At 54.1% G+C, this 25,486-nt stretch overlaps 2 protein-coding genes across 6 annotated transcripts in view; one reads left to right on the plus strand and one right to left on the minus strand.

The window, feature by feature from the left end:
* The first annotated feature begins 4,414 nt into the window (after nt 1-4,414).
* MPND (MPN domain containing) lies at nt 4,415-16,491 on the plus strand. 5 transcript variants are annotated; one of them, XM_084883644.1, is made up of 13 exons: nt 4,415-4,980; nt 5,080-5,339; nt 6,075-6,311; nt 7,583-7,715; nt 8,289-8,373; nt 8,549-8,645; nt 8,875-8,947; nt 9,028-9,104; nt 10,864-11,050; nt 11,136-11,206; nt 11,309-11,414; nt 12,069-12,161; nt 16,295-16,491. In XM_084883644.1, exons 1-13 carry the CDS (start codon nt 4,713-4,715, stop codon nt 16,354-16,356), a joined length of 1,749 nt encoding a protein of 582 aa, XP_084739770.1. In that variant the 5' UTR covers nt 4,415-4,712; the 3' UTR covers nt 16,357-16,491. The 5 variants fall into 5 exon arrangements, with proteins under 5 accessions (XP_084739770.1, XP_084739768.1, XP_084739769.1 ...); XM_084883642.1 differs by lacking the exon at nt 16,295-16,491 and adding an exon at nt 13,269-13,521 and having other exon boundaries at nt 4,425-4,980; XM_084883643.1 differs by lacking the exon at nt 16,295-16,491 and adding an exon at nt 13,269-13,521 and having other exon boundaries at nt 4,428-4,980; nt 11,309-11,398.
* SH3GL1 (SH3 domain containing GRB2 like 1, endophilin A2) overlaps nt 13,779-25,486 on the minus strand; it is a 40,236-nt gene continuing 28,528 nt past the window's right edge. Inside the window, exons 2-10 of the mRNA XM_084883661.1 lie at nt 18,842-18,910; nt 18,493-18,565; nt 17,457-17,600; nt 16,889-17,022; nt 16,542-16,700; nt 16,135-16,238; nt 15,633-15,748; nt 15,415-15,471; nt 13,779-15,021 (exon numbers count right to left, since the gene is read on the minus strand). Of these exons, the coding sequence (XP_084739787.1) occupies nt 14,825-15,021; nt 15,415-15,471; nt 15,633-15,748; nt 16,135-16,238; nt 16,542-16,700; nt 16,889-17,022; nt 17,457-17,600; nt 18,493-18,565; nt 18,842-18,910 (1,053 nt within the window). The 3' untranslated portion in view covers nt 13,779-14,824. The remainder of the gene's footprint in view (nt 15,022-15,414; nt 15,472-15,632; nt 15,749-16,134; nt 16,239-16,541; nt 16,701-16,888; nt 17,023-17,456; nt 17,601-18,492; nt 18,566-18,841; nt 18,911-25,486) is intronic.

A 25,486-nucleotide genomic window follows, 5' to 3' on the forward strand; every position in this document is an offset into this window, starting at 1 on the left:
TAGGGCCTTGGTCGGCAAACTGCGGCTCGTGAGCCACATGCGGCTCTTTGGCCCATTGAGTGTGGCTCTTCCACAAAATACCACGTGCGGGCGCACACATGTAGTGCGATTGAAACTAGATGGCCTAGGCGCAGAAGTTGGTTTTCGACTCTCAAAAGAAATTTCAATCGTTGCACTGATGATATGTGGCTCTGTTGACTAATGAGTTTGCCGACCACTGGGTTAGGGGATGTAACAAGAGCGTTCACAACAGGAACATAATATGAAGGACGGCTGGACCTCAGAATGACGGTGCCTAGATCTAGCCCCAGATCTTGCTGGGTTTCTGATAGGAATTGCACTAAACTTGTATATTCGTTGGCGGAGACATGGCACCTTTATTATGTCGAGGCTTCTAGTCCATGGGCATGGTCTGTCTCTTCATTTATTTAAATCTTTGTGTAGTTTTCAGCATACAAGTACTGTACCTATGTATAGCCCCCCCCCCCAAAAAAAAAAAACAAAACAAAACAAAACAAAAACAAAAAAACACTTTTTTTTGAGCTTTGTATTTTTTATTTTTATTTTTGGTTAATCCTTACCCATTTTTTCATTGATTTTTAGAGAGAATGGAAGGGGTGGGGGGAGAGAGAGAGGGAGGAAGAAAGAGAGAAGCATCAATGTGAGAGAGACACAATTGGTTGCCCCCTGCATTGGACCCAATGGGAGCCAGGGATTGAACCAGCATCCCAGAAACATGCCCTTGACCAGGGATCGAACTTGCCACCTTCCGGTGCACAGCTGATGCAGTAACCACTTAGCATCTGGCCAGAGCAATGCACTGTATTTTTCTTTTTTTAAAAGAGAGAGCAACAAGGGAGAGAAAAAGAAACATGGATCTATTGTTCCACTTATTTATGCATTCATTAATTGATTCTTGTACCCACAACCTTGGTGTATTGGGACAACGTTCTCATCAACTGAGCTACTTGTCTAGGGCCTGTCCTTGGAATTTTTAATTCCCATTTTTACATATTCATTGCGAGTATACAGACATGCAATTGATTTTTGTGTGTTGATCTGGTATCCTACAACCTTGCTGAACTTGCTCAATTATTAATTGAGAGGCTTTTGTTGCAGAGTTCTTGGGATTCTGTACATTTATCATCATGTCATCTGCAAATTAGGCTAATTTTTATTTCTCCTTTCTAACCTGTACTACTTTTATTTCTTTTTTCTGCCTTATTGTACTGGCTAGAACTTTCAGTACTATGTTGGAAAAAAGAAAATGGTGACAATGGACATCTTTCCATCCTTTTCTTTTTCTTTTTCTTTTTTAATTTTTAAAATTGACTTCGGAGAGGAAGGGAGAGATAGAAACATCAATTGATTAGCTGCCTTCTGCCGGCCCCCTTCTGGAGACTTGAGCCTGCAACCCAGGCACTTGCCCTTGACCGGAATTGAACCTGGGACCCCTCAGTCCGAAGCCTGGCTCTATCCACTGAGCCAAACCAGCTAGGGCACATGTTTTCATTCTTTCTTTTTTTTTTTTTTTTCTTCATGTTTTCATTCTTAAGGGGAAAGCGTTCGATCTTTAACCATTAAGTACAATGTTTATTGAAGGTTTGTAGATGCTCTCCACTAAGCTGGGCGGTCTCCCTTTGTCCTAGTTTGCTAAGAGTTTTTATTATAAGTCGGTGTTGAATTTTGTGAAGTGCTTTTTCTGCATCTGCTGCTATGATTGTGCAGCTTTTCTTCTTCAGCCATTGCATTTGTTTCCTGTGGCTGCTGTTACAATTCCCGACACACTTAGGGGCTTAAAGCAACACAAATGTATCATCTCACATGTAATTAGAAAGCCTGCACGGCTCTCCCGAAGCTAAAGGCAAGGGATTGGTGGGGCTGCATTCCTTGTTGGGGGCTGAAAGGATGGAATGTTTCCCTCGCCCTTTCCAACTCCTAGAGATTTCCCACATTCCTTGGCTCATGCTCCCCCTTCTCATCTACAAAGCCAGCAACCCAGGTAGATCCCTCACTTCACCGGATCATTCCTAACTCCTCCCGCTGTCTCCTCTCTCTGACTCGCCCTTCCACTTTTAAGGACCCTTGTGATTACAATGGGAAAGCTTCCCCATTCTTTTTTTTTTTTTCTTTTTTTTTTTTTTTAAATATATTTTATTGATTTTGTACAGAGAGGAAGGGAGAGAGATAGAGAGCTAGAAACATCGATGAGAGAGAGTCATCGATCAGCTGCCTCTTGCACACCCCCCACCGGGGATGCGCCCGCAACCAAGGCACATGCCCTTGACCGGAATCGAACCCGGGTCCCTTCAGTCCCCAAGCCGACGCTCTATCCATTGAGCCAAACCGGTCCCGGCGGAAAGCTTCCCCATTCTAAAGTCAGCTGACCAGCAACTGTAATTCCATCTGCAACCTCAAATTCCCTTTGCCATGTAACCTCACTTATTCACAGATTCTAAGGACCAGGAGAGGGACTTCTTTAGGAAACCGTTATTCTGCCCACCACAGCCGGTTAAATATGACGGATAACATTTATTTTTGAATACTGAACCTACTTTGGAATAAGCACCATATGGACATGGTGCATAATTATTTTTATATATTGCTGAATTCTATTTCCTAATACTTTGTTAAGGATTTTTCTGTCTCTATTCATGAAGGATATGGTCTGTAGTTTTCTTTCTTTGGGCCATCCTTATCTGGTTTTGGTATCCTGGTAATTACTGCTGGTTTCGCCTAATGAGTTTGGAACTGAAGTGCTCCCTCCTTCAATTTTCTGGAAGAGGTTATATAAAAGTGGTATTGATTCTTCTTTGAACTTTTGGTAGGAAAATTATCTGGACCTGGAGATATAAAGAAATTTTAAAAATTGATTTTGAGAGGGGGGGGGGATGAGGGGAAGATAGAGAGAGAAACACTGATTTGTTGTTCCACTTATTTATGCCTTCACCCGTTGCTTCTTGTATGTGCCCTGACCGGGGATTGAACCTGCAACCTTGGCACATTGGAATGAAGCTCTAACCAACTGAGCAATCTGGGCAGGGCTGGAAATTTCTTTTTTGAGTGTTTTAAACTTGCACACTCAATGTCCTTCATAGTTATAGGGTGAGTCTGCGTGGACTTTATACACATAGCAAAGAATAGCCTTTGGAATCCACTGGAAAACTCTGTGACTCTGGCAATCTATTCATCTTGAATTGTCTAATAAAGTTGATAACAAGACTGCCATAAAGGAGTACCATAAATGGTTAATAAAGTTGTAGCAGTTAATTTTAATTTCATTTATCAAATGCAATGGGGAGTCATTGAAGGATTTAGAGCTGGGAAGGGAGGTGATCATAGTTTCATTTATTTTTTAAAAATATATATTTTATTGATTTTTTTACAGAAAGCTAGAAACATCGATGAGAGAGAAACATCAATCAGCTGCCTCCTGCACACTCCCTACCGGGGATGTGCCGGCAACCAATGTACATGCTCTTGACCAGAATCGAACCTGGGACCTTTCAGTCCGCAGACCGACATTCTATCCACTGTATTGGGGGTTAGTATGGAGGCCTGAGGCCCAAAGAGATAGCAAGGATCCTAGGTTTTGGAAGATAGTTAAAGGGAAAGTATGCAAGGACATGGAGGAGTAAACTAAAGCTAGACTTTAGGGAGCAGGGCGGTGACAAATTGGTGGCTGGACCCACGGTGGGGGTTGGTGGTGGGGAGACTCCAAAATGAGGCTTGGGCTGGACAAAAAAAACACAATAATTCACATTTATCCTGTTCTGTCAAGCCCTGATCCTTAAACCTGAAGTGGAATTATTATCCCCACGGGGACGCAGAGAGGTGGAGCCACTTGGCTAAAGTCACACAAGTGCACGTGATAGCAGGATTTGAGTCACCTCCAGTCTGATTCCACACCACCCTGGAAGGACACCCCCGCCCCCAATTTCCTCTCCCCTCTTCCAGACTGGGGTCCGGTAAACCCAAGGGGGATCCCCAACCCCGGGCTTCTAGCTCTGCCGAGGGCTGGGAAGATTCGGAGCCGAGAGCTGGAGCTGGGAGGTGGCACTGCGCCACGGGGCAAAGGGACCTGGGACAAAAGACAGGACTGCAGCCGCTAGATGCCCGCCGCCGTCCCCGCCTCCCCCCCCTCCCCCCCGCCCGGCTCCGCCCCCGGCCTGCCTGCGCGGAGGGTGGGACTATCCAGACCAAACCCTACAACTGATTGGATAAATGAGGCTGAGTTCCTAGTAATTGACCGAGAGCGACAGCTGCCCATTGGCTCAGTCGGAGTTGGGCGGAGCAGCGGCTTAACCCTGATTGGCTAGAGCAAGTCAAGCAGCTGCTGCTTATTGGTTGAAGGTGAAATAAACCTCCGACAATGGGCGGGCGTACTTCACTCCGGCCCAATAGAGCAATCACTCAGCCGAGGGCCCTCCCGAGTAATGGACGTTAACCCTTCAGACTCCGGAGATGGCCGCCCGCGGCGCAGGGCCTCTCCCGCCCCCGGGCCCGCAGCCGCCCGGCTTCCGCTTCTCTCCTGGTCTCGCGGCCGAGGCCTCTGTGTCCCTCCCTCCGCGCTGGCCGCGGGCTTCTGTCCCCCTTCGTCCCGAACTCCCCGCGCCCCCAGGCCCGGGCCTCAGTCCTAAGGGGAGACCTCGGATGGAGCACTAACCCCCTGAGAGCAGGAGCCTTGCGCCTCGGTTTCCTCCCTGGCACCTATGAACCCTCCGTTACCACCCCCGCCCCTGGAGAGTGGTCTCAGGCCTCAGTTTCCCCAGCGGCCCCCGGGAGGGTTGAGCCCCCGACATCCCGTCTTTAGTGCGCAGGCGCGGGCCTCAGTTTACCAGCGCGCACCGGCGGGCCGAGCCCCCCGCCCGCCCACCGGCGGCGGCCAATGGCAGCGGCGCCCCCCGGATTGGGGCGGGGCCGCATCACGTGTCGGGAAGAAAGACCTAGCGGGGCGCGGGGCTGGAGCGGCCATGGCAGGTACGGCGGGCCGCGGCGGGGCCGGCGAGGCGCCGGGGGCGGGGGGGCCGGACCCGACTAGGGGCGCGCGGCCGCGCTGCAGCCTGTCGCTGCCCGCAGCTCCGGAGCCGCTGTCCCCGGCGGGCGGCGCGGGCGAGGAGGCTCCGGATGAGGACGAGGATGAGGCGGAGGCCGAGGACCCCGAGCGGCCGGCGGGAGCGAGCGGGACGCGCTGCGGCGGCGGCGGCGGCGGCGGGGCGGGAGCCGGGGGCGGCGGCGGGCCGGGCGGCGCGCTCCCCAGGCGCGCGGTCACGCTGCGGGTGCTCCTCAAAGACGCGCAGCTGGAGCCCGGCGCCGGGGTGCTGTCCATCTACTACCTGGTGAGCACTCCCCAGCCCGGCCCTGCAGGGGCAAGGAGGGAAACCGAGGCCCAGAGCTCCCTTGCAGCAGGCAGAGCCTGGGGACGGGGAGGGGAGACTGAGGCACGGACCATCCCGACCCAGCACGAGCCCAGAAGGTCCATCGTTCACCAAACACCCCATTCTACAAAGGAGAACTTGAGGCTCAGAGAGGATATTTTTGGCTGTGTGGCCTCGCTCAACCTCTCAGGATCCTACTATTCTAGTTTCCTTCTTTGTAAAATGGGACTCCCCTCCCCCCTCCCCCCATGGGGTTGTATGAGAATTAAATGAATAAAGCGCTCAGCAAGTGTCTGCTACACAGTAAGTGCTTTGTGTTTGCTCTTATTACTATTGTTGTTTGGTCTGTGAACGGTACAGTTTGTGAATTGAGCACCTGCTGTGTACCAGCATGTCAGGTACTAGGGACACAGCAGTGGAACAAGACAGACCCTGTCCCTGCCCTTTGGGGGTTCACAGTGAGAGGAAGGGGGGTAGACACCTACTTGGGGTGCTTTGGATCCAAGCCGATCAGGACATGTAAGTGCAGGGAGGCGCCTAAGAGAGGAAGCTTCCTGGAAGGGGTGCTGACGTGGGAAGTGGGTGCTGAGCCCTGGGAGCAGCAGTGGGTCAGGGAGGACCTCCTGGAGGAGGACCTCCTGGAGGAGGACGTGGTGGGCACCAGGTCCTGGCCCAGCCAGCCCACTGTCACTGCAGGGGAAGAAGTTCACGGGGGACCTGCAGCCGGACGGGAGGATCGTGTGGCAGGAAACGGGGCAGGTGTTCAACTCGCCCAGCGCCTGGGCCACCCACTGCAAGAAGCTGGTGAACCCGGCCAAGAAGTCGGGTTGTGGCTGGGCCTCCGTCAAGTACAAGGGCCAGAAGCTGGACAAGTACAAGGCCGCCTGGCTCAGGCGACACCAGCTCCACCTGCCTGCAGCTGTCGCCGATGAGGTGCGTCCCTCGGCCTCCGGGATTAAGCCTTAAACTCCATCGTGTGTGACACGGAAATGGTAATAGTGGAACCTCGTGTATTAGACAGATTTAGGTCGCTCAAAATGTGTGTGCACACATCTGGCTGGCAAGTCTTCAGTCTGGAGGGCCACTGGCAGGCTGGAAACTCCGATAGGAGTTTGTTGGTGCTGCAGTCTTGAGGCAGAGTCCCTTTTCTGAGAGACCTCAGTTTTTGGAGCAGTCTGACTCGGATGCTGGTCTGGGTGGGCGATGATGGGGCGGAGCAGACCAGCCATTGAGATGGAGAAGTGGTCAGGTGCTGACTGATTTTGAAAGTGGATCTTATGGGATTTGCTGATGGATTAAATGTTTTGTTCTGAGCAAGTGGGTAGATGGGGTTGCTGTCATTGGAGATGTGGGGGTTGGGGAGGACTGGTTTGGGAGATGGTCGGGTGCATCATGGCTGTATTAAGTGTGAGCACCCCCTGCGTGATGTTGACGGACAGTGGACCCTGAGTCTGGAGCACAAGAGAACTCCAGGATGTGGACAGGTCTGTGGGTATCACTGGGGCCTGGGCAGGATTGGAGTCCTGAGAGTAGACCAGGCTTTCCTGAGGGAAGAAGCCCCAGGATCCAGCCCTGAGCAACAAGGGAGAGATGGGGCGGCTGAGAGACCCTGGAGGGGGCCAGGGAAGCGGGGTGAGTTCAGGATCCCTGAGAAGTTCCCACGAGGAGGGGGTCCCAGCTAGGTCCGATGCTGCTGGGAGGGGGAGGAGGGCAGAGAATGAAATGTGACTGTTGGGTTTGGACACAGAGAAGCCACCTTGGCAAGGGAAGTTTAGGAGAGAGCAAGAAGAGAGGTTATTTAGAGAATTAACATAATCCATACAAAGTGTACGCTTGCTCAATGGAGCAACTGAGCATATGCTAAATTCTTTGCACACATTAACTTGTTTCACCCTGATGCCAGCCCTATTGGGTTAGGGGTCATTGTGCGACTTTACAGGTGAGCATAGAGCTCAGATAGGTTAGGGCGCTTGCCTAAAGTCACAGTTTGTTTAGGACTCTAACCTATTTCAGCCACATGAAGGCGCTCAGGTCTGAGCAGCGCCAGAGCCTTAGGCCGCCTCTGCTCACTCACTCCCTCTAGTGGACATCTGAGGCATCGGCAGGGACCTAAGGGTCAGGCAGGCCAGCAGTCTGGGTGGAACTTGGGGAGGGTGGAGTGCACCCAGCTGAGGATCCTGCTGCTGTCACCCCCACCCCGCCAGAGCCCAGCCAGTGAAGGGGAGGAGGAGGAGCTGCTGATGGAGGAAGAGGAGGAGGAGGTTCTGGCAGGGGTCTCAGCAGAGGACAAAAGTCGAAGACCACCTGCAAAGGGCCCCTCAGAGCCTGCCCATCCTGGTGAGAGGCGTGAGGGAGGGGAGGATTCAGGGTGGGCGACATGCAGAGCGCAGGTGCAGGCGGAGGCTGTGGACAGGTATGGCCTTCCTTTTCCTCGGTGCCTCCAAGATGCCCCGCTGACTTCCTAGCCCGCCAATTTCACTCTCACGGCCTGACTTCTGAAGCTCTAATCTTGGATTTCTTGCTCCCACCGACCAATTTCTTTTTTTCCATTGACCAATTAATGTGTTGCCCAATTCTCCCCCCCGCCGCCCCCACCATGCTGCCTGATTTCCTTGTTCCCCAATAGTATTTCTTTGCCCTGTTGTCTGATTTCTAAACTTGCTGCCTTAATTCACCTTCTCCCCAACCTGGTCTTCTGAGGTCCTCACCTGATTTGAGCCCTTCATCTGGTTTTAAATCTCTGCCCAGTTTATCAACCTGCTGCCTAATTTCCCAGTCCCGCTGCCTTATTTTTAGGGCTGCTTCTAGGTTGTTGTTTTTTCTTTTTTTCTTGGGTTGCCCTGTCTTTGATATCCAGTTCCAGGCTGGGGAGGGACTGAAGCGGCCTTTTTCCTTACCCCAACCCCGCAGAGGCCACGCCCCTGGGGAAGCGAGTGGAAAACAAGATCCGGGTGCCAGTGCGGTACTGCATGTTGGGCAGTCGCGACTCTGCCAGGTCAGATATGTCCATGTCCCTGACTCACACGAATCCCAGTTTACACAAGCTCTTGCTGGGGTGACGGGGAGGGGTAGGGTGGGGACAAGGCCTCAGATCCTCAGATCTGGCTGGGAGAGGGTTGAGGAGCCAGCCTAGGGGTTCCTGAAGCTGTGGGACCCTCGGCCTTCTGCAGGAACCCCCATACCCTGGTGGAAGTAACATCCTTCACAGCCATCAACAAGTTCCAGCCATTCAACGTGGCCATCTCCAGCAACGTGCTGTTCCTGCTGGTGTGTGCCTTGTGGGCCAGGGGCTCCCAGGTCTGGGCAGAGGGCTGGGGTGCTCTGGAGGCAGATGGGGTCCCTGGAATGTCAGCTCTATGTGGGTGGGCACCTTGTCTGCTTGCTCACAGGTGCTCCAGTGTTTGGGTGAAGGAGGAGGTGAGAGGGCTGGCCGGACTCCCAGGATGGGCTGGGGCCGGTGTAGCCTGAATGTGTCTTTTCATGTACCTCTTCCCAGGACTTCCACAGCCACCTAACTCGCAGCGAGGTCGTGGGGTACCTGGGGGGCCGCTGGGACATCAACAGCCAGAGTGGGTAACTGGGGCCCAGGGGGCCGGGGGATGCTGGGGGCGGGGCCGATAGCCACGCCCTCTCTCCTCGCCCTGTGCAGTGCTCACGGTGCTCAGAGCCTTTCCCTGTCGCAGCCGGCTGGGGGACGTGGACACGGGGACCACTGTAGAGGAGGAGGTGAGGGGACACTGGGTGGGGCTTTCCGGGGTGGGATGGCAGCTGGCAAAGTCAATGCTCAAAAAATGTGCAAATGAGCATGTGTGAGCGCCTGCCCCACCTGACACCTAGTAAGGGCTGGATACATTTTAATGGCCATTTAAAAAAAAAACCAAACCCTCACTCGATATTTTTTTCATTGATTTCTAGATAGAGTGGAAGAGAGGGAGGAAAGGAGAGAGAGAGAAACATCGATGTGAGAGACACACACCAATTGGTTGCCTTCCAACTGAGGTATGTGTACCCTTAACCTGTGTGCCCTTGATCGGGAATCGAACCCGAGACCCTTTGGTCCATGGGCAGACACTAATCACTGAACAAAACCAGCCAGGCCTTAACTGCCATTTTTTTTAATAAATATCTTTTTATTTATTTCAGAGAGGAAGAGCTAGAGAGTTAGATACATCAATGATGAAAGAGAATAGGATCATTTGATCAGCTGTCTCCTGCACACCCCACACTGGGGATTGAGCCCACAACCTAGGCATGTGCCCTGATCGGGAATTGAACTGTAATCTCCTGGTTCAAAGGTTGATGCTCAACCACTGAACCACATCAGCTGGGCTTTTAAAATTTGTTTTTTATAATATATATTTTTATTGATTTCAGAGAGGAAAGGAGAGAGATAGAAAACATCAATGATGAGAGAGAATCATTGATTGGCTGCCTCCTGCAAACCTCCACTGGGAATCAAGCCAGCAACCAAGTCAGGACACATGGAACTGTGACCTCCTGGTTCATAGATCGATGCTCAACCACTGAACCACCCCATCGGGCTGCCGTTCTTGATGTTTTCCTAATGGTTCTTAGTGTGCACCTGGCACCTGGCACCGTGCTCAACGCTCTGCACCCACCTCAGGGAGAGTGAATGGGTGGTGATTCAGCGAGAACCGTTCTTTCCGCCCCTGCTCGCCTCCACTTGAAGGCTTCAGGAATGCCTGTGCCTGCTCAAATGCACGCATATCCACCTCCTAACTGTTTACATCTACTGTGTGGCAGGCATTGTTGCAGGAGTTGGGACACACCAGGAAAATCACTTTTTGCCTTTGTTTCATGACAGGTGCATTTTAAAAAATATATATTTTATTGATTTTTTATAGAGAGGAGGAGAGAGGAATAGAGAGCTAGAAACGTCGATGAGAGAGAAACATTGATCAGCTGCCTCTTATTATGTGCCCGTGAAACCACAGGTGGCATGAACTAGCTCCCTTTTTTAAATGCCTGTTGAGCCACAGGCATAAACCATCCTGCTAACACCTGACGCCCTCCACGTGTCTCCCCTTGGAGGGCAGTGGCAGGTGCAGAGGCCCGAGATAGCAGCCTCCCTGGTGTGTCCACCACAACCAGGAGGCCCGGGGGTGAGGGACGGGTGCTGCAAGGACCTGGGCCTGGGTCCTAAGAGCCCGGGTGGTTATCTGCAGAAGAGGTACTTGGCCAGGGCCCTGGTGTGCCCGCAACCAAGGTACATGCCCTTGACTGGAATCGAACCCGGGACCTTTCAGTCCGCAGACCAACGCTCTACCACTGAGCCAAACCGGTTTCGGCAACAGGTGCATCTTTTTTATGTACTTGTTGACCATCCCCAACCGGACTTGTTAGGGTGGGCGTGGGGCAGGCCTGGTCCACAGCGGATACTCATTACGTGCTGCCCTCACGTGGAGCGGGATGGGAGTCAGGAGCACACCAAGGCTGGTAGGATCCAGCTCCCTGTCCTCTCCAGCCCTTCCTCTGTCCCCAGATCTACCAGAGCCTGCTTCTACGCGGCCTGTCCCTGGTGGGCTGGTACCACAGCCACCCACACAGCCCGGCGCTGCCATCGCTGCAGGACATCGACACGCAGATGGACTACCAGCTGCGGCTGCAGGGCTCCAGCAATGGCTTCCAGCCCTGCCTCGCCCTGCTCTGCTGTAAGTGCCCCGCTGGGGTAGGTGTGTGTGTGTGTGACTCCTGGAGCATGAGCCCCCCAGGCCCAGCCCTTCTCTCCTCCCACAGCCCCTTACTACTCTGGCAACCAGGGTCCAGAGTCCAAGATCTCCCCGTTCTGGGTGATGCCACCCCCTGAGGTAGGTGGGGCTCCTGGGGGAGGCCAAGGGTCAACGTGCTGGATGTGTCATGGGGTGGGAGGCTTGGGGTGGCCGGTGGTGACTGGCCGGTGTCCCTGCCAGCAAAGGCCCAGTGACTACGGTATCCCCATGGACGTGGAGATGGCTTACGTCCAGGACAGCTTCCTGACTAACGACGTCCTCCACGAGATGGTGAGCTCACTCCCAGGTGAGGTGGGCGCACCCCTCCCCATGAAAGTGCCTCCCAGCTGGACCTACGGGACAAGGTCCGACTCGGAAGCCGTGGCTGACTGTGCCACACCGGGGCCCTGGCCAGGCACCCCTTCTGCAGATAACCACCCGGGCTCTTAGGACCCAGGCCCAGGTCCTTGCAGCACCCGTCCCTCACCCCCGGGCCTCCTGGTTGTGGTGGACACACCAGGGAGGCTGCTATCTCGGGCCTCTGCACCTGCCACTGCCTCTCCAAGGGGAGACACGTGGAAGACGTCAGGTGTTAGCAGGATGGTTTATGCCTGTGGCTCAACAGGCATTTAAAAAAGGGAGCTAGTTCATGCCACCTGTGGTTTCACGGTATCAGTAGTGAGGCTAAAGCAGGGAGCGGTCAGGCCCGTGAGACAGCACGTTCAACGTGCCTCCCTCGGCCTCTTGGGCAGTTCCCTCTTCCCTCCATAAGCCTCCTGCTGAGCGCCCTCCTGTCGGCTGGGCGGGCACCTCAGTGGACTGGGTGAGCGGTGTTGTCTGCTCGCATTAGCCCGGAAACCTTCACGACAGGCGATAGGCAGCGGCAGCACGTCCTGCTGGGTCCCAGTGCCTGGCGTGGGGAGGCGGGAGCGAGGGGCCCCAACCAGCCCCTGTCCTGTAGATGCTGCTGGTGGAGTTCTACAAGGGCGCCCCGGACCTGGTGAGGTTCCAGGAAGCCTGGAACCAGGAGCACACCTACCTGGACAAGCTCAAGGTAAGACTTCTACCCAAGTCCCATGTGAACCCCTCCTGGAAGGCAGCTCCTGGAGAGCACCCAAGAATACACTCATGGGCGGCTTGAGAAAGGGATTCCCTCACTTAAGTATTTCATTGAAGTATTTCAGCTGGAAATGAACGGTGCCCCAAAGCCTTATCACGAGGGTGGGGTGGGAATCACCATCAAAGTGGAGGTGAACCGTTAGTCCTGTAGACAGACTCCAAGGTCCTGGGTCAGCCCCGCTGAAGCTGCACTGGCCCCTACTTCCCTGTGCGGCCACTCAGGGTGTGCGGGTTCTGATCTGGTTTAGTCTTAAGAGCTGCTGGTGTTGTGAACGTGCACACTGGCCCCCAGGTAGTGGGACATTTAAATTAGGCTTTTATTGGCCTCCCGTGTGTGTCTGATTTATTTCCTGTTTGAAAGTCATCCTCAGAAGATGCTCTCACCTCTGCTTTGCATAGAGAGTTTCACACTTTTGCTTGTTTTGTTCAAACTTTTATATTTTGTTAATCCTTACCTGAGGATATTTTTTCCATTGATTTTTAGACTGGGGGTGGGGGGAGAAACATGGATGTGAAAGAGACACATCGGTTGGTTGCCTCCCACATGTACCCCAACCTGGGGCCATGGATCAAACCTGCAATCCAGGTACCTGCCCTTGACCAGAAATTGAACCGGAGACCCTGTGGTACATGGGCTGATGTCCTAACCATTGAGCACACAGGCCAGGGCTATTCAACTTTAAAGAAAATAGTAACCAGGCCAGGGCTTAAAGTTCCTTGTCACCTCCCAGCCAGGCACTGGGCTGCTAGGGGTGCGGTGGGCCGGGGAGGGTGCTGGGTGGCTCTCAGCAAGTGGCGCGTGTGGGATCCAGGCTGGCGTGACAGCAGGATTTGTAAAGTGCAGATGACCCCCTCGCCCCAAACATTAGTCAGCTGGGTCTTGTTACTCAACATCCTTTTTGTTAGAAAGTTTTGCGTTAGGGATACTACCGTGAACCTCGGGCAGGCGAGCCTCTGCCACGTGGCAGTGCTTGGGCTTTGGGGGCGAGGCCAGGCCAGGACTTCGGACGTAGTCCTGAGGCACCAGGCCTGATTGTTTCAGATCTCCCTGGCCAGCAGGATGCCCAAGGACCAGGGCCTGTGCCATGTGCTGGAGCAGGTGTACAGCATCCTTAAGCAAGGGAACTGAGAGGATGGACCTCTGAGGACCTGGGAGGCCTCCTGGTCAGACTCGGCACCCCCCAACCCTGGGTGAGGGGGAGCAATCGAGAGGTTTCGTTCGGGACTGTGTTGCTGTTCCTGTGGGCCTGAGGTGTTCGATGGCAGGAGCTCATGTAATAAAGGAGAGAAGCGAACAGCCCAGGCCTGTGTCTCACCCTGAGGGGGGCCTAGCACTTGCTGCTGGGCATGTAGGCTGCTGTCTGGGCAGCTGAGTGTGTGGACAGTGCTTTGCCCATCCCCAGCCCTGTCCCTCCCTGGGCTTGCTATGGGGTGGGTGCCCACTCTAAGAGAGGGTAGGTGGGCAACTGTGTAGGCCCTGTCCTGACCAGAGACCCCTTGGGATGTCCCGGTGAAAAGAAGGCCTGCCCCACACCACAACCAGGCAAGAGACTGTAGAAAGAGACGTTTAATACTTCTTTAAAAAAAGTCAGGATTACACTTCCATCTGCCCTAGACTGACCAAGGCTATGCTGCTTGTCTTGGTCCGGATGCCTGTGTCGCACCCACTCACGATGGTGGGGGGCCTTGGGACGAGCAGAGCCTGGTGTCATGGGCTGTGCAGGGTCACGGGGGGAAGGGAATGTGAACCAGGCCCGAGGTCCCCCGAGGCCAATTTCAGATTAGGCAAGAGGCGAAGCAGATGCAGGGCTGGGCCCTGCTGGTCTGGCAGCTGCCTACCTTGGTCTGGAGGAGACAGCTGGGGATACTGTCAACAGGGGGATGGCAGCCAGCTTGGGAAGGGGGAGGCCCTGTGACCCTCCCGAGCAGCCAGGGGTCTGGCAACATTCACTCATCAAAGCCTTTGTGCTTGACTTTCAGCAGAGAGGAAGCTGGGGGCTCCCATGGTCCCGTATGTGGTGTGTGTGTGTGTGTGTAGCTGGTGGTGGCAGCTTGTGCCAAGAATGGTCCATGTGCTTGGTTAGGGGTGGGCATGGGTGTGTGGGGCTCAGCCCTGCAGCTGAGGACAGGGCCCCTGGGTGAGGCCCCGCTAGGGAGGTGGCATCTGTGGGCATGCAGGGGCCTGAGGAGTGTCTTGGAATTTAAAAGCAGGTGAGTCTGGGCCAGGGGTCCTGCTTGGACCACCGCATCACACAGACTTTGTCTGCTCACAATAAGGAGGGGACAGAGGGTATGTGTGTCTGAGTGAAGGGGACCCACCCAGAGTTACCAGTCCTGGAGGGGGAGGGGGAAGTTAGTGTTTCTAAGAGCACCTTAGTGTTAGCCCCCCTCAGGGCGGCGGGGAGGGGAGCCCACACCACCTCTATGGTGAGCACTAGTGTAAACAGGGCCCCTGGCCTCTCCGATTGGCCCTGCTGCCTCGAGTCCTGGTGCCCTGGGAATACCTCGGGAGGCCCGGGGAGGAGCACTGCCCTTGCTGTGCTTCGGGCCGAGTGGAATACAGGCGGTCTGGACGGAGAGGTGAGCAGGCCCACGCTGTCACTGAGGCAGGGGCACCAGCACCTCCACGTAGCTGAGGGGGAAGAAGCCCGACTGGCCATGGAGCATGCCCTCGTACCAGTTCTCGTCGATCTGGTTGGTCAGCGTGATGATGTCGCCCTCATGGAAGCCCAGCTCCCCATCGTTCTCGGGCTCAAAGTCATAGAGTGCCTTGCAGCTTGGCTGGTCCAGGGGCGCTGGGGGTGGGCAGGGTATGAATGTAAGGTCTGGGCATCCAGCTCAAACCCCACCTGCTGCCTCGCTGTGCCTCAGTTTCCTCTAAGGAGAGCCACTCTTCCACTGGCTCCCCATGGTTGTTTGGAATAAGGAGCAGTGGCACACGAAGGATGGAGGACCTGGGGGCGCACAGTGGCCCAGAGCCCACCGCCCTCGGGGTGCCCTGGACGCTCACAGCGGCCCGTTTCCCACGGAAGGCTGAGGCCAAACAGGCAAGAACTCAGCTCCTCCCCTGCTTGAGGGTCTGAGGAAACCCCAACCAGTGTGCACTTCTCCTGATCAGGGGAGTCAGAAAGACCCTCCCAGGACAGACTGGAAGGCACTGTTATAAACCGAGGCAGGGGGACACTCACGCATGGTCCTGCTGGGGGTCCGGATGGGCTTGTCGGAAGATCGGAAAGATGACGAGGCTGCAAACAAAACACACAGCTGAGCTGAGAGTGCTGAGGTGGGGCCTGGTCCCATCTCTGGGTCCCCTTTTGCAAAGGGCTTAGACGGGACAGCAGACTGGGGCTGCCCCACAAGAGGCCTGTCTCTGAGGCCCTGGGAAAACGCCCCTCCCACACCTCACCTGTGATCTTGGGGGCCGGGAAGCCCCCGTTGGACTGCTCGGACTCTGCAGTCTCAAAGCTCTCCCGGGGCTTGGGCTTATATTCACGTTTGGGGCGCGAAGAGGCTTCCCGCATCCTGCAGTGAAGGGGGAGGTGTGAGCAGTCACAGAGCCAGGGTGTCAAGGCCAGAGAACAACACCCCCCGTCCCCCAACAACACACGGGAATCCTGGGGGACCCCCTGGGCCAGATCCCAGACCAGGGCCTTTTTCAGGTTGCCAAGTGGCCCCACCAGGGAACCACTGCCAACCAAGGAGACTAGCAGTGGAGGAAGGGTTCCTGGAGTCTGCCCTGGGTAAGCTGCCTCTTCCCCGTCAGGTTGGCTCTTGTCCCACCGCCACTCCAACCCTCTCCTCAGGGACAGGATAAGCCCGAGGAGGTCCTATTCCCTTGCAGGATCCCACAGCAGGGACCCCGCAGCCAGTAGGCCTTTCCTGGCCAGCACAGAAGGGAAGGGGCTCACCTTCGCTTAAGCTTGCTGGCCAGCTCGTCCAGGATCTGCACGGCCTGCCGGTGGTATTCCAACTGGGCATCCACCAGGGCAGAGAGCTGGCTCACCTGCTCAATCTGCAAGCAACCAGCCAGAGCTGAAGAGGGGCTGTCCTCTTAACTCCCATCTCCAGGCCACTTCCTGCAAGGAGCCTTCCCAGACTGCGCCAGGCACTGGGGCCCGGCTGACCTTTGAGCTGCAGCTGGAGAAGGGTGGAGGACCCAAAGACACCGAAAGCCTCAGGGTGCCAGTTGCTGCCCACCGCTGCTCCTTGTTTCCCCTTCACTTTCCCTTCCCTCCAGAACCGGCACTGAGCCCTTGGGTGCCGGCACTTGCTTCAGGGGCTTCCCAAGCAAGGGCAGTCCCCGCCATGGACGTACATCAGTCTCCAGGAGGTTGTGCATGCTGGTCTCCGCCACCTCCTTGGACTCCTCGAACTTCTCCAGGGCCTGGCGCAGCTCCTCATCGGGGATCTTGCCCTGCCGCTTCTTCTTATAGTCAAAGTCCAGGCGGCGGCCCTCGAGCTTCTTCAAGTGGTGCTGGGGGCAGGGCGAGGGTCACATTGCAGGGCCCCCCAATGCCTTGCAGCCCTGCTCGCAGCAAGTATGCACAGAGGTGAGCTGAGCAGGGCCCAGGATGGGAAGAGGCTCACTGAGTGGGGGAGCCATGTGGGATCCCTGAGGGCTATATGGGGGGTGGGCATGAGGGACAAGGCATCAAGGCATACCTGGATCTCCTTCAAGTCTTTGTCGCACAGGTTCTGGAGGGGGTCGATGAAGTTCTGCTTGACCTCTATGTCCAACGAGTCCTTCACCTCTGCCAGGCACTTCATGGACTCCCCTGCATCCAGCAGGGCGTCGCCTGAGGGGGTAGCGGGTAGGGGAAGGAGCCATCACAGGATGCCTGTGGGGCCAACACGCCCCGAACTTTTAAAATGACCCCACAGCCAAGGACTGATCAGAAATCAGAGCAACAGACCATCACGTCTGTTCCTGAGCCAGTGGCCTGGGGCTGGTAATGACAAGTGCCCAACAACCTGCCCCCTCCACACTCTCAGAGGGGCCAGCTTTGCCCTGAATGCGCTGTGGTGTGAGCAGGCCTTCCCGCAGCCTTAACACTGCAGGTGGTCCTGGGATTCTCCCTCCCGCCATGGGACCGGCCAGCACTGAGAAGATTCTGGAGCTATGGGAGGGAAGTGCCCTCCTGCTCACCAGTGTGGGGAGGCGCTGGCCTTCCCTCCCTCAGCCTGGCCGCCTGCCCATGCAACCTGCTGAGGCGGTCGTGGTGGCGCTCACCGAAGTTGGACTCGCCACCCAGCTCCTTCCCGTGACGAATCATGCACTCGCCCAGCAGGCCTTCCGACTGCGGGTAGCCAGGATTCTTCACCTGCCCGCGGATCTTGGATACCGTGTTGAGCATACTCAGCTTGGCCCTTGAGGCTGGAAAAGAATGGGTCGGATGGGCATGTGGGTGGTTTCTCCAGGACCCACCAGGCCTTGCCCAGCTAGCACTGCTGCCCTGGGTGCTCCCACTCTTCCCCAAGGCCCACGTATTTCTGAAGTGCTCCCCTGGCCCAGGGCACTTGGTTGCCATGCCTATTGACAACCAGGCTATGAAGCCCCTGAGCAGACCTGCCCTACTCTGTTCTTGGCCACAAAGGATCATGGGCAGTGGGCAGGAGAGGTGATCGGCTCTTCAGGAGCCCCCAGGGCCTCCTCAGCCTGGAGCACGGCTCTGAGGGGACCCTCCCCTCAATGGCGTGGTGGACTAGCACGCTAGACTAGTGATGGTGGGCAGGTGCAGGCATCGCAGACATGGCTATCCTCCGGAGGTGGGGGAGGAGCTATGCTCCTACCTCTGCCCACTTGGGTCTCTCCCTGGCAAAGGCCCTGAATGGAGACGCCTGGGTTTGCTACCTGTTCCACGTCCATTGCCTCCTGCTATGGGAACTAGCATTGGATATTCCTCGAGGGAAGTTCCCCGCCCTAAGAGATCCCATGTCATGCTCCAAAGGCAGGCATGTGGCCGGTGCCTGCCAAACTAGAGTGAACACCCAATTCAAACTGACGCATGAATCGGTTGGGGTGGGGGAGGTGCTCTCTTCTGCTGGGACTATTGGCTGCAAAGGTGACTTAAGGTTGGGATTGACACAAAAAAGAGAGCCGCCAGATGAAGCAGAAAGGAAATGCATGACCCCAGGGACATCCTTTAGATACCTGGCCCAGCCATGCCTAAACCCACCTAGCCATGACATTTCAGTTTTGTGATCCCTTACGTTCCTTCTTCATGCTGTGGTAACGGGGAGAACTTGCAGCTAGCTGGTGCCCCTACCTGGGTTGGGCTGCAGGTATTCGATGGTTCTGGCCAGCACTTCCGCCACAGCCTTGCTGGTAACATCCACCTTCTGCAAAGAGGCAACATGTGTGGTTTCAAAACCAGTGGGGCACCCAACACCAAACCAGGGGTCCCTGGATAGCCCTTGCCCTGCTTCCCAGTCCCTGCCTGCCCTCCCTGTAGTTCATTACACCATTTCCCCGCTGCTGCCTGCCCAGGCCTAAGGGACACCTGATGCCTCTAGTCCACCCTGATAAGTCTTGGCCTACATGTCAGAGCTGGGCCTCGCGAGGGCCTGGGTAAATGGTGCCAGACGTTAGGCAAGGCACGCCACTCTTCCCATTACCTTCTCCATCTCTTTGAAGTCATCGTCAAGCTTGGTCCCTTCAGCCCCTCCGACCTTCTCGCTGACCAGCTGGGGAACAGAAGAAGGTAAAAGAGTGAGTGTCAGAAGAGGAGGCCCCAGGATGCCTCCCAGCCTTGCCACGTCCACTGCCCGTGGGAGAGCACGGGGTCAGGATGTGCATGACAGCTTCCCAGAGATGCTGAACACAGCAGCCATGGCAGGACGGGTGACCGAGCACATGCTCCTTCAATGAAGGTGGGGGCTCCTTCTCTCAGTAGGAACCTCAGGGATCGCTGGGTACGGCAAATCCCCCAAAATGCACGGTTTGGGTGAGTGGGAGGGGAGGCTCCTGAGAGGCAAGCAGGTCTATGGTGGAGAGGAGGTCCCAGGGCTGAACGAACAGGGGAAGTGTCATGTTTGATAAGAGCTTATAGGGAAGGAGAGACTTGCCCTACTCGGGCCAAATGTGTGGGCACGCACACACATCTGAATAGCTTCAACACTCTGGATGCTTAATAACACAACCCCGAACAGCAGCGAGTGACATGTTTATTATTTTTTTTAACTGTTGCTATTTATTTATTTATTTATTTATTTATTTATTATTTTTTAAAATGTATTTTTATTGATTTTTTACAGAGAGGAAGGGAGAAAGATAGAGAGCTAGAAACGTCGATGAGAGAGAAACATCGACCAGCTGCCTCTTGCACACCCCCTACCAGGGATGTGCCCGCAACCAACGTACATGCCCTTGACCGGAATCGAACCTGGAACCCTTCAGTCCGCAGACCGAAGCTCCACCGCTGAGCCAAACCGGTTTCGGCGCGAGTGACATGTTTAATTTCTCATGCTTAATCACAGATACTTGCCCTGGCCTATGTGCGCAGTGGTTAGAGCATTGCCTTGCTTTGGTTAAAGCACCAAAGGGTCACACGGGTTTGATTCCTGGCCTTGGCTGGGGCACATGCGAGACGCAACCAATGGATGTGTCTCCCTCACATCTATGTTTCTCTCCCCCTAACTCCCTCTAAAAATTAATTGAAAAAATATCCTCGGGTGAGGACTAGCCATGAAAAAAAAATCAGACACTCATGCACGCATGGCACATACACAGACACACTACATTTCCTAATGGCTGGCAGCAGTTTCTGCTCACACATAACCCCTCCCGGGGCTCCTGAGGACACCCAGCGGCTGTCAGTCTACAGAGGCAGCCAGGTCACTGACATGCAAGGACAGGCCCGCCACCTTCTACCTATGTGGTCATGGATAATGGGCTTCACTGGGCCTCTGTTTTTCTCTTGTGAAATGGGGTGACAGATATGCACTCGGGGCCATGTGCCGGCTTCTGTGACCTGCTGCATGCGTGTGCTCAGGAGTGTGCCTGGCAAACAGTGAACACTGGGCAACCACACTGCCTACACCTCTGACCACTATTTCTTTCCCCACCTGTCTCATCGCCCCCATGGGGACTGAGCAGAACTCCAGGGCAGGCCTAGCCTGTTCGTATCCTTCCTCCACTCATGCTCCCCGCCCCCACCCTGAGAGTTAGAGGGGAGTCTAAGAAGAAAACCGGGCACAGGTGAGAAAGGAGATCAGAATAGGAGGGAGAGGGGACAGAAAGGGGGAGGACAAGGAGGAAGCACTGGTGTGTGGGGCTGGCCGGGGACTGGCACCATTCGGACCCGCTGGCTGTCCTCTGTGGTGCACATACTCTCAGGGACCTCACAGGAGAGGCAAGGGCTTCTGCTTCTGCTAACAAATTCATAAGGAAAGACCCTGTCTGCCTTAGGTGTTCTGGGGCGTTCCACTTTATTTCACGGGACAGTTTCACTTCTTTTGATTACGGGAAAATAGGACGTTCTCAAATCCGGTGGTTGCCAGAGAAGGAAGTGAGTTGCCTGCCTGACGTGAGACACTCCTCTGGGGTACTGAGAGGGGAGCTGAAGCTTAAAACCACACCTTCCGGGCTGAGGTCCCTGGGGCCAGACGGCCCATTCAGTGCAGGGCACTGAAGGGAGCGGCTCCCTGAGGGAGGAACCCCTGCATCCTCGTCCAGGCCCCTCAGGAGTGTCCCCTCCCCACCTCTACTGGGAGTCCAGGACTCGGCTTTCCCAAGCCCTCCGCACACTCCTCTGTTCCCAGCTCAGGGCTAGATCCCCGTCCCTGTGCTCAGGTACTGGGGGGCCTTGGAGGAGCCACCAGGCTACCTATCTCCCTGCCCCACCCCATTTTGGAGCTCTCAGCTCAAACCCCTCAGGTGGTGGTGAACTGCCCCCCATGTCCCAGCTCTCCAAGTCTCAGTTTTACGTTTTTATTGGTTTTAGAGAGGAAGGGAGAGGGAGAGAGAGAGAGAAACATCAATGATTCCTCCTGCATGCCCCCCACTCAGGACCGAGCCCGCAACTGGAGCATGTGCCCTTGCCGGAATCGAACCTGGGACCCTTCAGTCCTCAGGTCGATGATCTATCCACTGAGCCAAACCAGCTAGGGCATCCAAGTCTCAGTTTTAGAACCAGTACAAATGGATGAGAGTATGACAAGAGGTCAAAAGGAAAAGTGGGCCTGGCTGGTGTGGCTCGGTGGTTGAGCACAGACCCATGAACCAGGTCGTCATGGTTCAATTCTAGGCCAGGGCACATGCTTGGGTTGTGGGCTTGATTCCCAAAAGGAAGCATGCAAGAGGCAGCTGGTCAATGATTCTCTCTCATCATTGATGTTTCTATCTCGCCCTCTTTTCCTCTTTCTGAAATCTATTAAAAAAAAAAAGTGTGAAAACCAAAGAAGCCATATGCCAACTCAGCAACAAAGAAAGGGTATAGTGCTGAGTGTGGGGCTCCCCAGGAAGCAGGACAGTGGCCCTGCAGAGGGGACCTGAATGGTCCACAGGCAGAGCTGGGAGCCATGTGTGGTGCCAGGTACAGCCTTTTCTAGGGCTGCCTGAGGATGCTCAGGGTCAGGACGCTCTCTGGGGAGATGCCCCATGCATGGGGAAGGCCACTACACCAACACTTCAGTTCTGCTTAGGTTTATATATGTTTTTGGGCCCAACAAGAGCAATAGTATGTTGCTGTGAAAATCCCATCCACGTGTAGAGTCTGTGCCACAAATTACCAGAGCCTGCCTCTTTCACCCCGCAATTAGCACTCTACAACCTGATCAGGTTCCCACACTGCAAGAGAGGAAACGGGCACAGCGCTTGGTGGGGCCTGGCAAGCTGAGGACTGAAGTCCACTTTCTCTCTCACATCTGAGAAGCCAGGAACCTCATAAGCTCACTGTTTTGAGACTTGCGTGGCTACGGCACCTCCAGGGGATGCCAGGCCTCTCGCGTGGCTGTGACCTCAGTGGAGTGGGAAAGCAATACCTCCTGGGATCCACCTGGCTAGGTCAGAAAATGGGTCAACCAGCAGCAAGCCCCACAATGGCTGCTGCTGTAAAATCCAAGCTAGTGCCAACACAGAGCCCACCCCAAACCAGAACGTCCTCCAAGAATCTGCCCAGGTCAGGTGCCAGCCCGGGCCCTGTGGAGCCTGCCTTCTGCAGAAGCCCTGGAGGCTGGGGCGGCCCAGGGCTGGGAAGTCAGTGTGGCAGAGGCTGCCACTCAGTCAGACATGGCGGTGACCTCTTGCCCACTGAAAGATTCTTCAGTCTTTGGGAGACAGGCTCCTGACCTCTCAAACTCCAACCCAAGCAGCCCTGGCTCTGTGCTCCCCCGTGCCCCACCTGCCAGTGCTAACTGCAGGTCACATTTCACTTTCCTCCTGGAACTCTGTTCATTTTGTCTGTCTAGTGCCGAGTGTAAGCCCGTGAGGAGAGGCCACCCCTGCCAGGTTGGTGGCTGCCTCCTGTGCTGGCACAGCTTGGGCCTCAGGCAAGCACTCAGTGACTGTGCTCCACAGAGGGCCTAGAGCAGCATCCGCCAGGGCTGCTCTGACACCCTGAGCATTCGCCTGCCTGCCCTGTCTCTAACACTCTAACTTCAGATCAGCACTCCAGAATGGCAGGAAGTTCCCTCAGGCTGTCCAGACAAACCCACTCCCCCTCGCCCCTCCAGCAACCTTTGGTTTGCTGTCTCTCTCTCTAGAGGTACTTTTCCTGGAAATTTCCAGATGGACTCACATCATTTGTTAGTGCTTTTAATCTTTGGGAAGAGTGTATTCTGCTCCCAACCTAGGCTGCAGACCCTTCCAGGGCAGGATGGGGTCCACAGCTCCATGTTCGCCTAGGTTCATATGCTTACACTACACAGATGGTTACGGCCAGTGACAGAGTAAAAGAGGCCCAGTCCTGTTCACGTTCCCAAGTGCCTGCAACACTCAGGCTGCTCCCCTGGGAACCCCCATCTGAATGGCCATATCTACAACATGCCCACGAGTGACTTTGAAGGGCAGACCTTCTCAGGCCTATTTCAGGCTCTTGCATTGTCTGACTAGGACACCCGTGAACCAGGCACCTGGGAACTGAGCAGGCCTGGATTGGACGCGGGCTTCACCCCACAGCACCTACACCAAGCATGCCAAACTTGAAGGCTAAATCAGGCCAAATAAACAAGGCTTAAGTTTATGTGGGTGGCAAAAAAACAAAAGCTTCAATTTTCATAGAAACATAGGTTTATTTTGATAGAGACATGCTGAATACAAAGGGCTGAAATTAATGAGTAATTGTTAATATAAAATAATAGAACATTGTAATAAAAATTAATCTTTTTTTTCTTGAACAATAACTAAACATTATTGTGTAACGCAAATAAACCTATTTTTCTTGTTCTCCAAAAGTGAGATATCTCCTGTTGTGCACACCAAACAAGTCAGCTCAAGACTAATGACGTGGCAAAAATGATGTGGTAAAATATTCGCTGCTAGTATTAGTGGAGAGAAATGGTGTGCCTGTACGTAAGGTGCATAAGGGAAATGAATGCGACATGATTATAGTGATCAGTCATTACAGAACATTGTAGTTCGTTGTTAATAACTAGAGGCCCAGTGCACAAAATCGTGTGTGGTAGCCTGCCACTGCTCACAGCCCCATCCACCAGCCTACCGCTGCTCAGTGCTCACTGTCCCACCCGCCTTGCTGCAATCAGAGCCTGTGGGCTGCAGGGTAGGGAGCAAGAGGTGCTCATGGTGACTGGTCATTTGGTCATCCTGGTCTCCACGACACTGGCTTTTTATATAAAGGCAGTCCTCAGGTATGTCGGACTCAACATACATCGTTTTGTGGTTATGTCGCCATCTCCCATTTATTTATAAAATAAAAAATGTTCCGTCATTTTGACTTATGTACATATGTGCTTTATAATTTTTATTATTTATTTACCACAAGCTCAGGAATTGTTATCTTTAATTTTTAAAAATTGTTTCACTTGATTACTGCTGTGTATGTGCTCCATGTGAGTGACATAGATGCTTATGTAGGTGGGGGTTATCTATAACTATGGTGCGACATAGCACCATAGCAACAGATCTGTGATGTAACCTGAGGACCATATATAGATTATGTATACAGAATATGGTAAAAATTAAGTTATGAAATTTTTATTAAAATGTTTATTACATACTGTTATATAGACTGGGCCGCAAAAATATTTGTGGGCCATGAGTTCGACATGCTTGATCTATGTGATTTCTTTTTTTTTTTTTTTACTTTATTTTTAAAAAATATTTTATTGATTTCAGAGAGGAAAGGAAAAGGAAAGAGAGATAGACACATTACAGAATCATTGATCGGATGCCTCCTGCATGCCCATCCCCCCAAAGTGGGAATCAAGCTTGCAACCCAGCATAAGCCCTTGACTGGAATAGAACCCAGAGCCCTACAGTCCGAAGGCCATGCTCTATCCACTGAGCCAAACTGGCTAGGGAGCACCTACGTGATTTCTATTCTCATGCGGTCCCATGGGCACTTACAATAAAAATCACTTGGAGGGCCGAGACCGGTTTGGCTCAATGGATAGAGCGTCGGCTTGGGGACTGAAGGGTCCCGGGTTTGATTCCGGTCAAGGGCATGTACCTTGGTTGCAGGCATATCCCCAATAGAGGGTATGCAAGAGGCAGCTGATCGATGACTCTCTCTCATCGATGTTTCTAACTCTCTATCTCTCTTCCTTCCTCTCTGTACAAAATCAATAAAATATATTTAAAAAGAGGCCATAACTGGTTTGGCTCAGTGTATAGAGTGAAGGGTCCTGGGTTCAATTCTAGTCAAGGACATGTATCTTGGTTGCAGGTTCAATCCCCAGTAGGGAGCGTGCAGGAGACAGCTGATGGATGTTTCTCTCACTGATGTTTCTAACTTTCTATCCCTCTTCCTTCCTCTAAGATAAATATATATATATATATATATATATATATATATATATATATATATATATATAATATCACTTGGAGAAGGGGGCTTTTCTTTCAAAGACTGGCACTCTTCAGGATTCTAGACATTTGGCCGTCTTTGGAGTGGAGCAAGGGTTCTGACACACAAGAGAAAATGTGCAGTGGAACAGTTCACAAAAGGAACAGAGAAGATGCTGCATGCCAAGACCCGTCTGGGAGCAGGCTTCCATTCCTGCCTCTGCCTGGCTGACTTCTCCCTCCTGTCTGTGAGTGCATGAGGGTGACACTTTCCATGCCGGACTATGGAGCACCCCTTC

This window comes from Pipistrellus hanaki (assembly GCF_964339955.1).
Source record: "Pipistrellus hanaki genome assembly, chromosome: 5".
NCBI classification, from domain to species: Eukaryota; Metazoa; Chordata; class Mammalia; order Chiroptera; family Vespertilionidae; genus Pipistrellus; species Pipistrellus hanaki.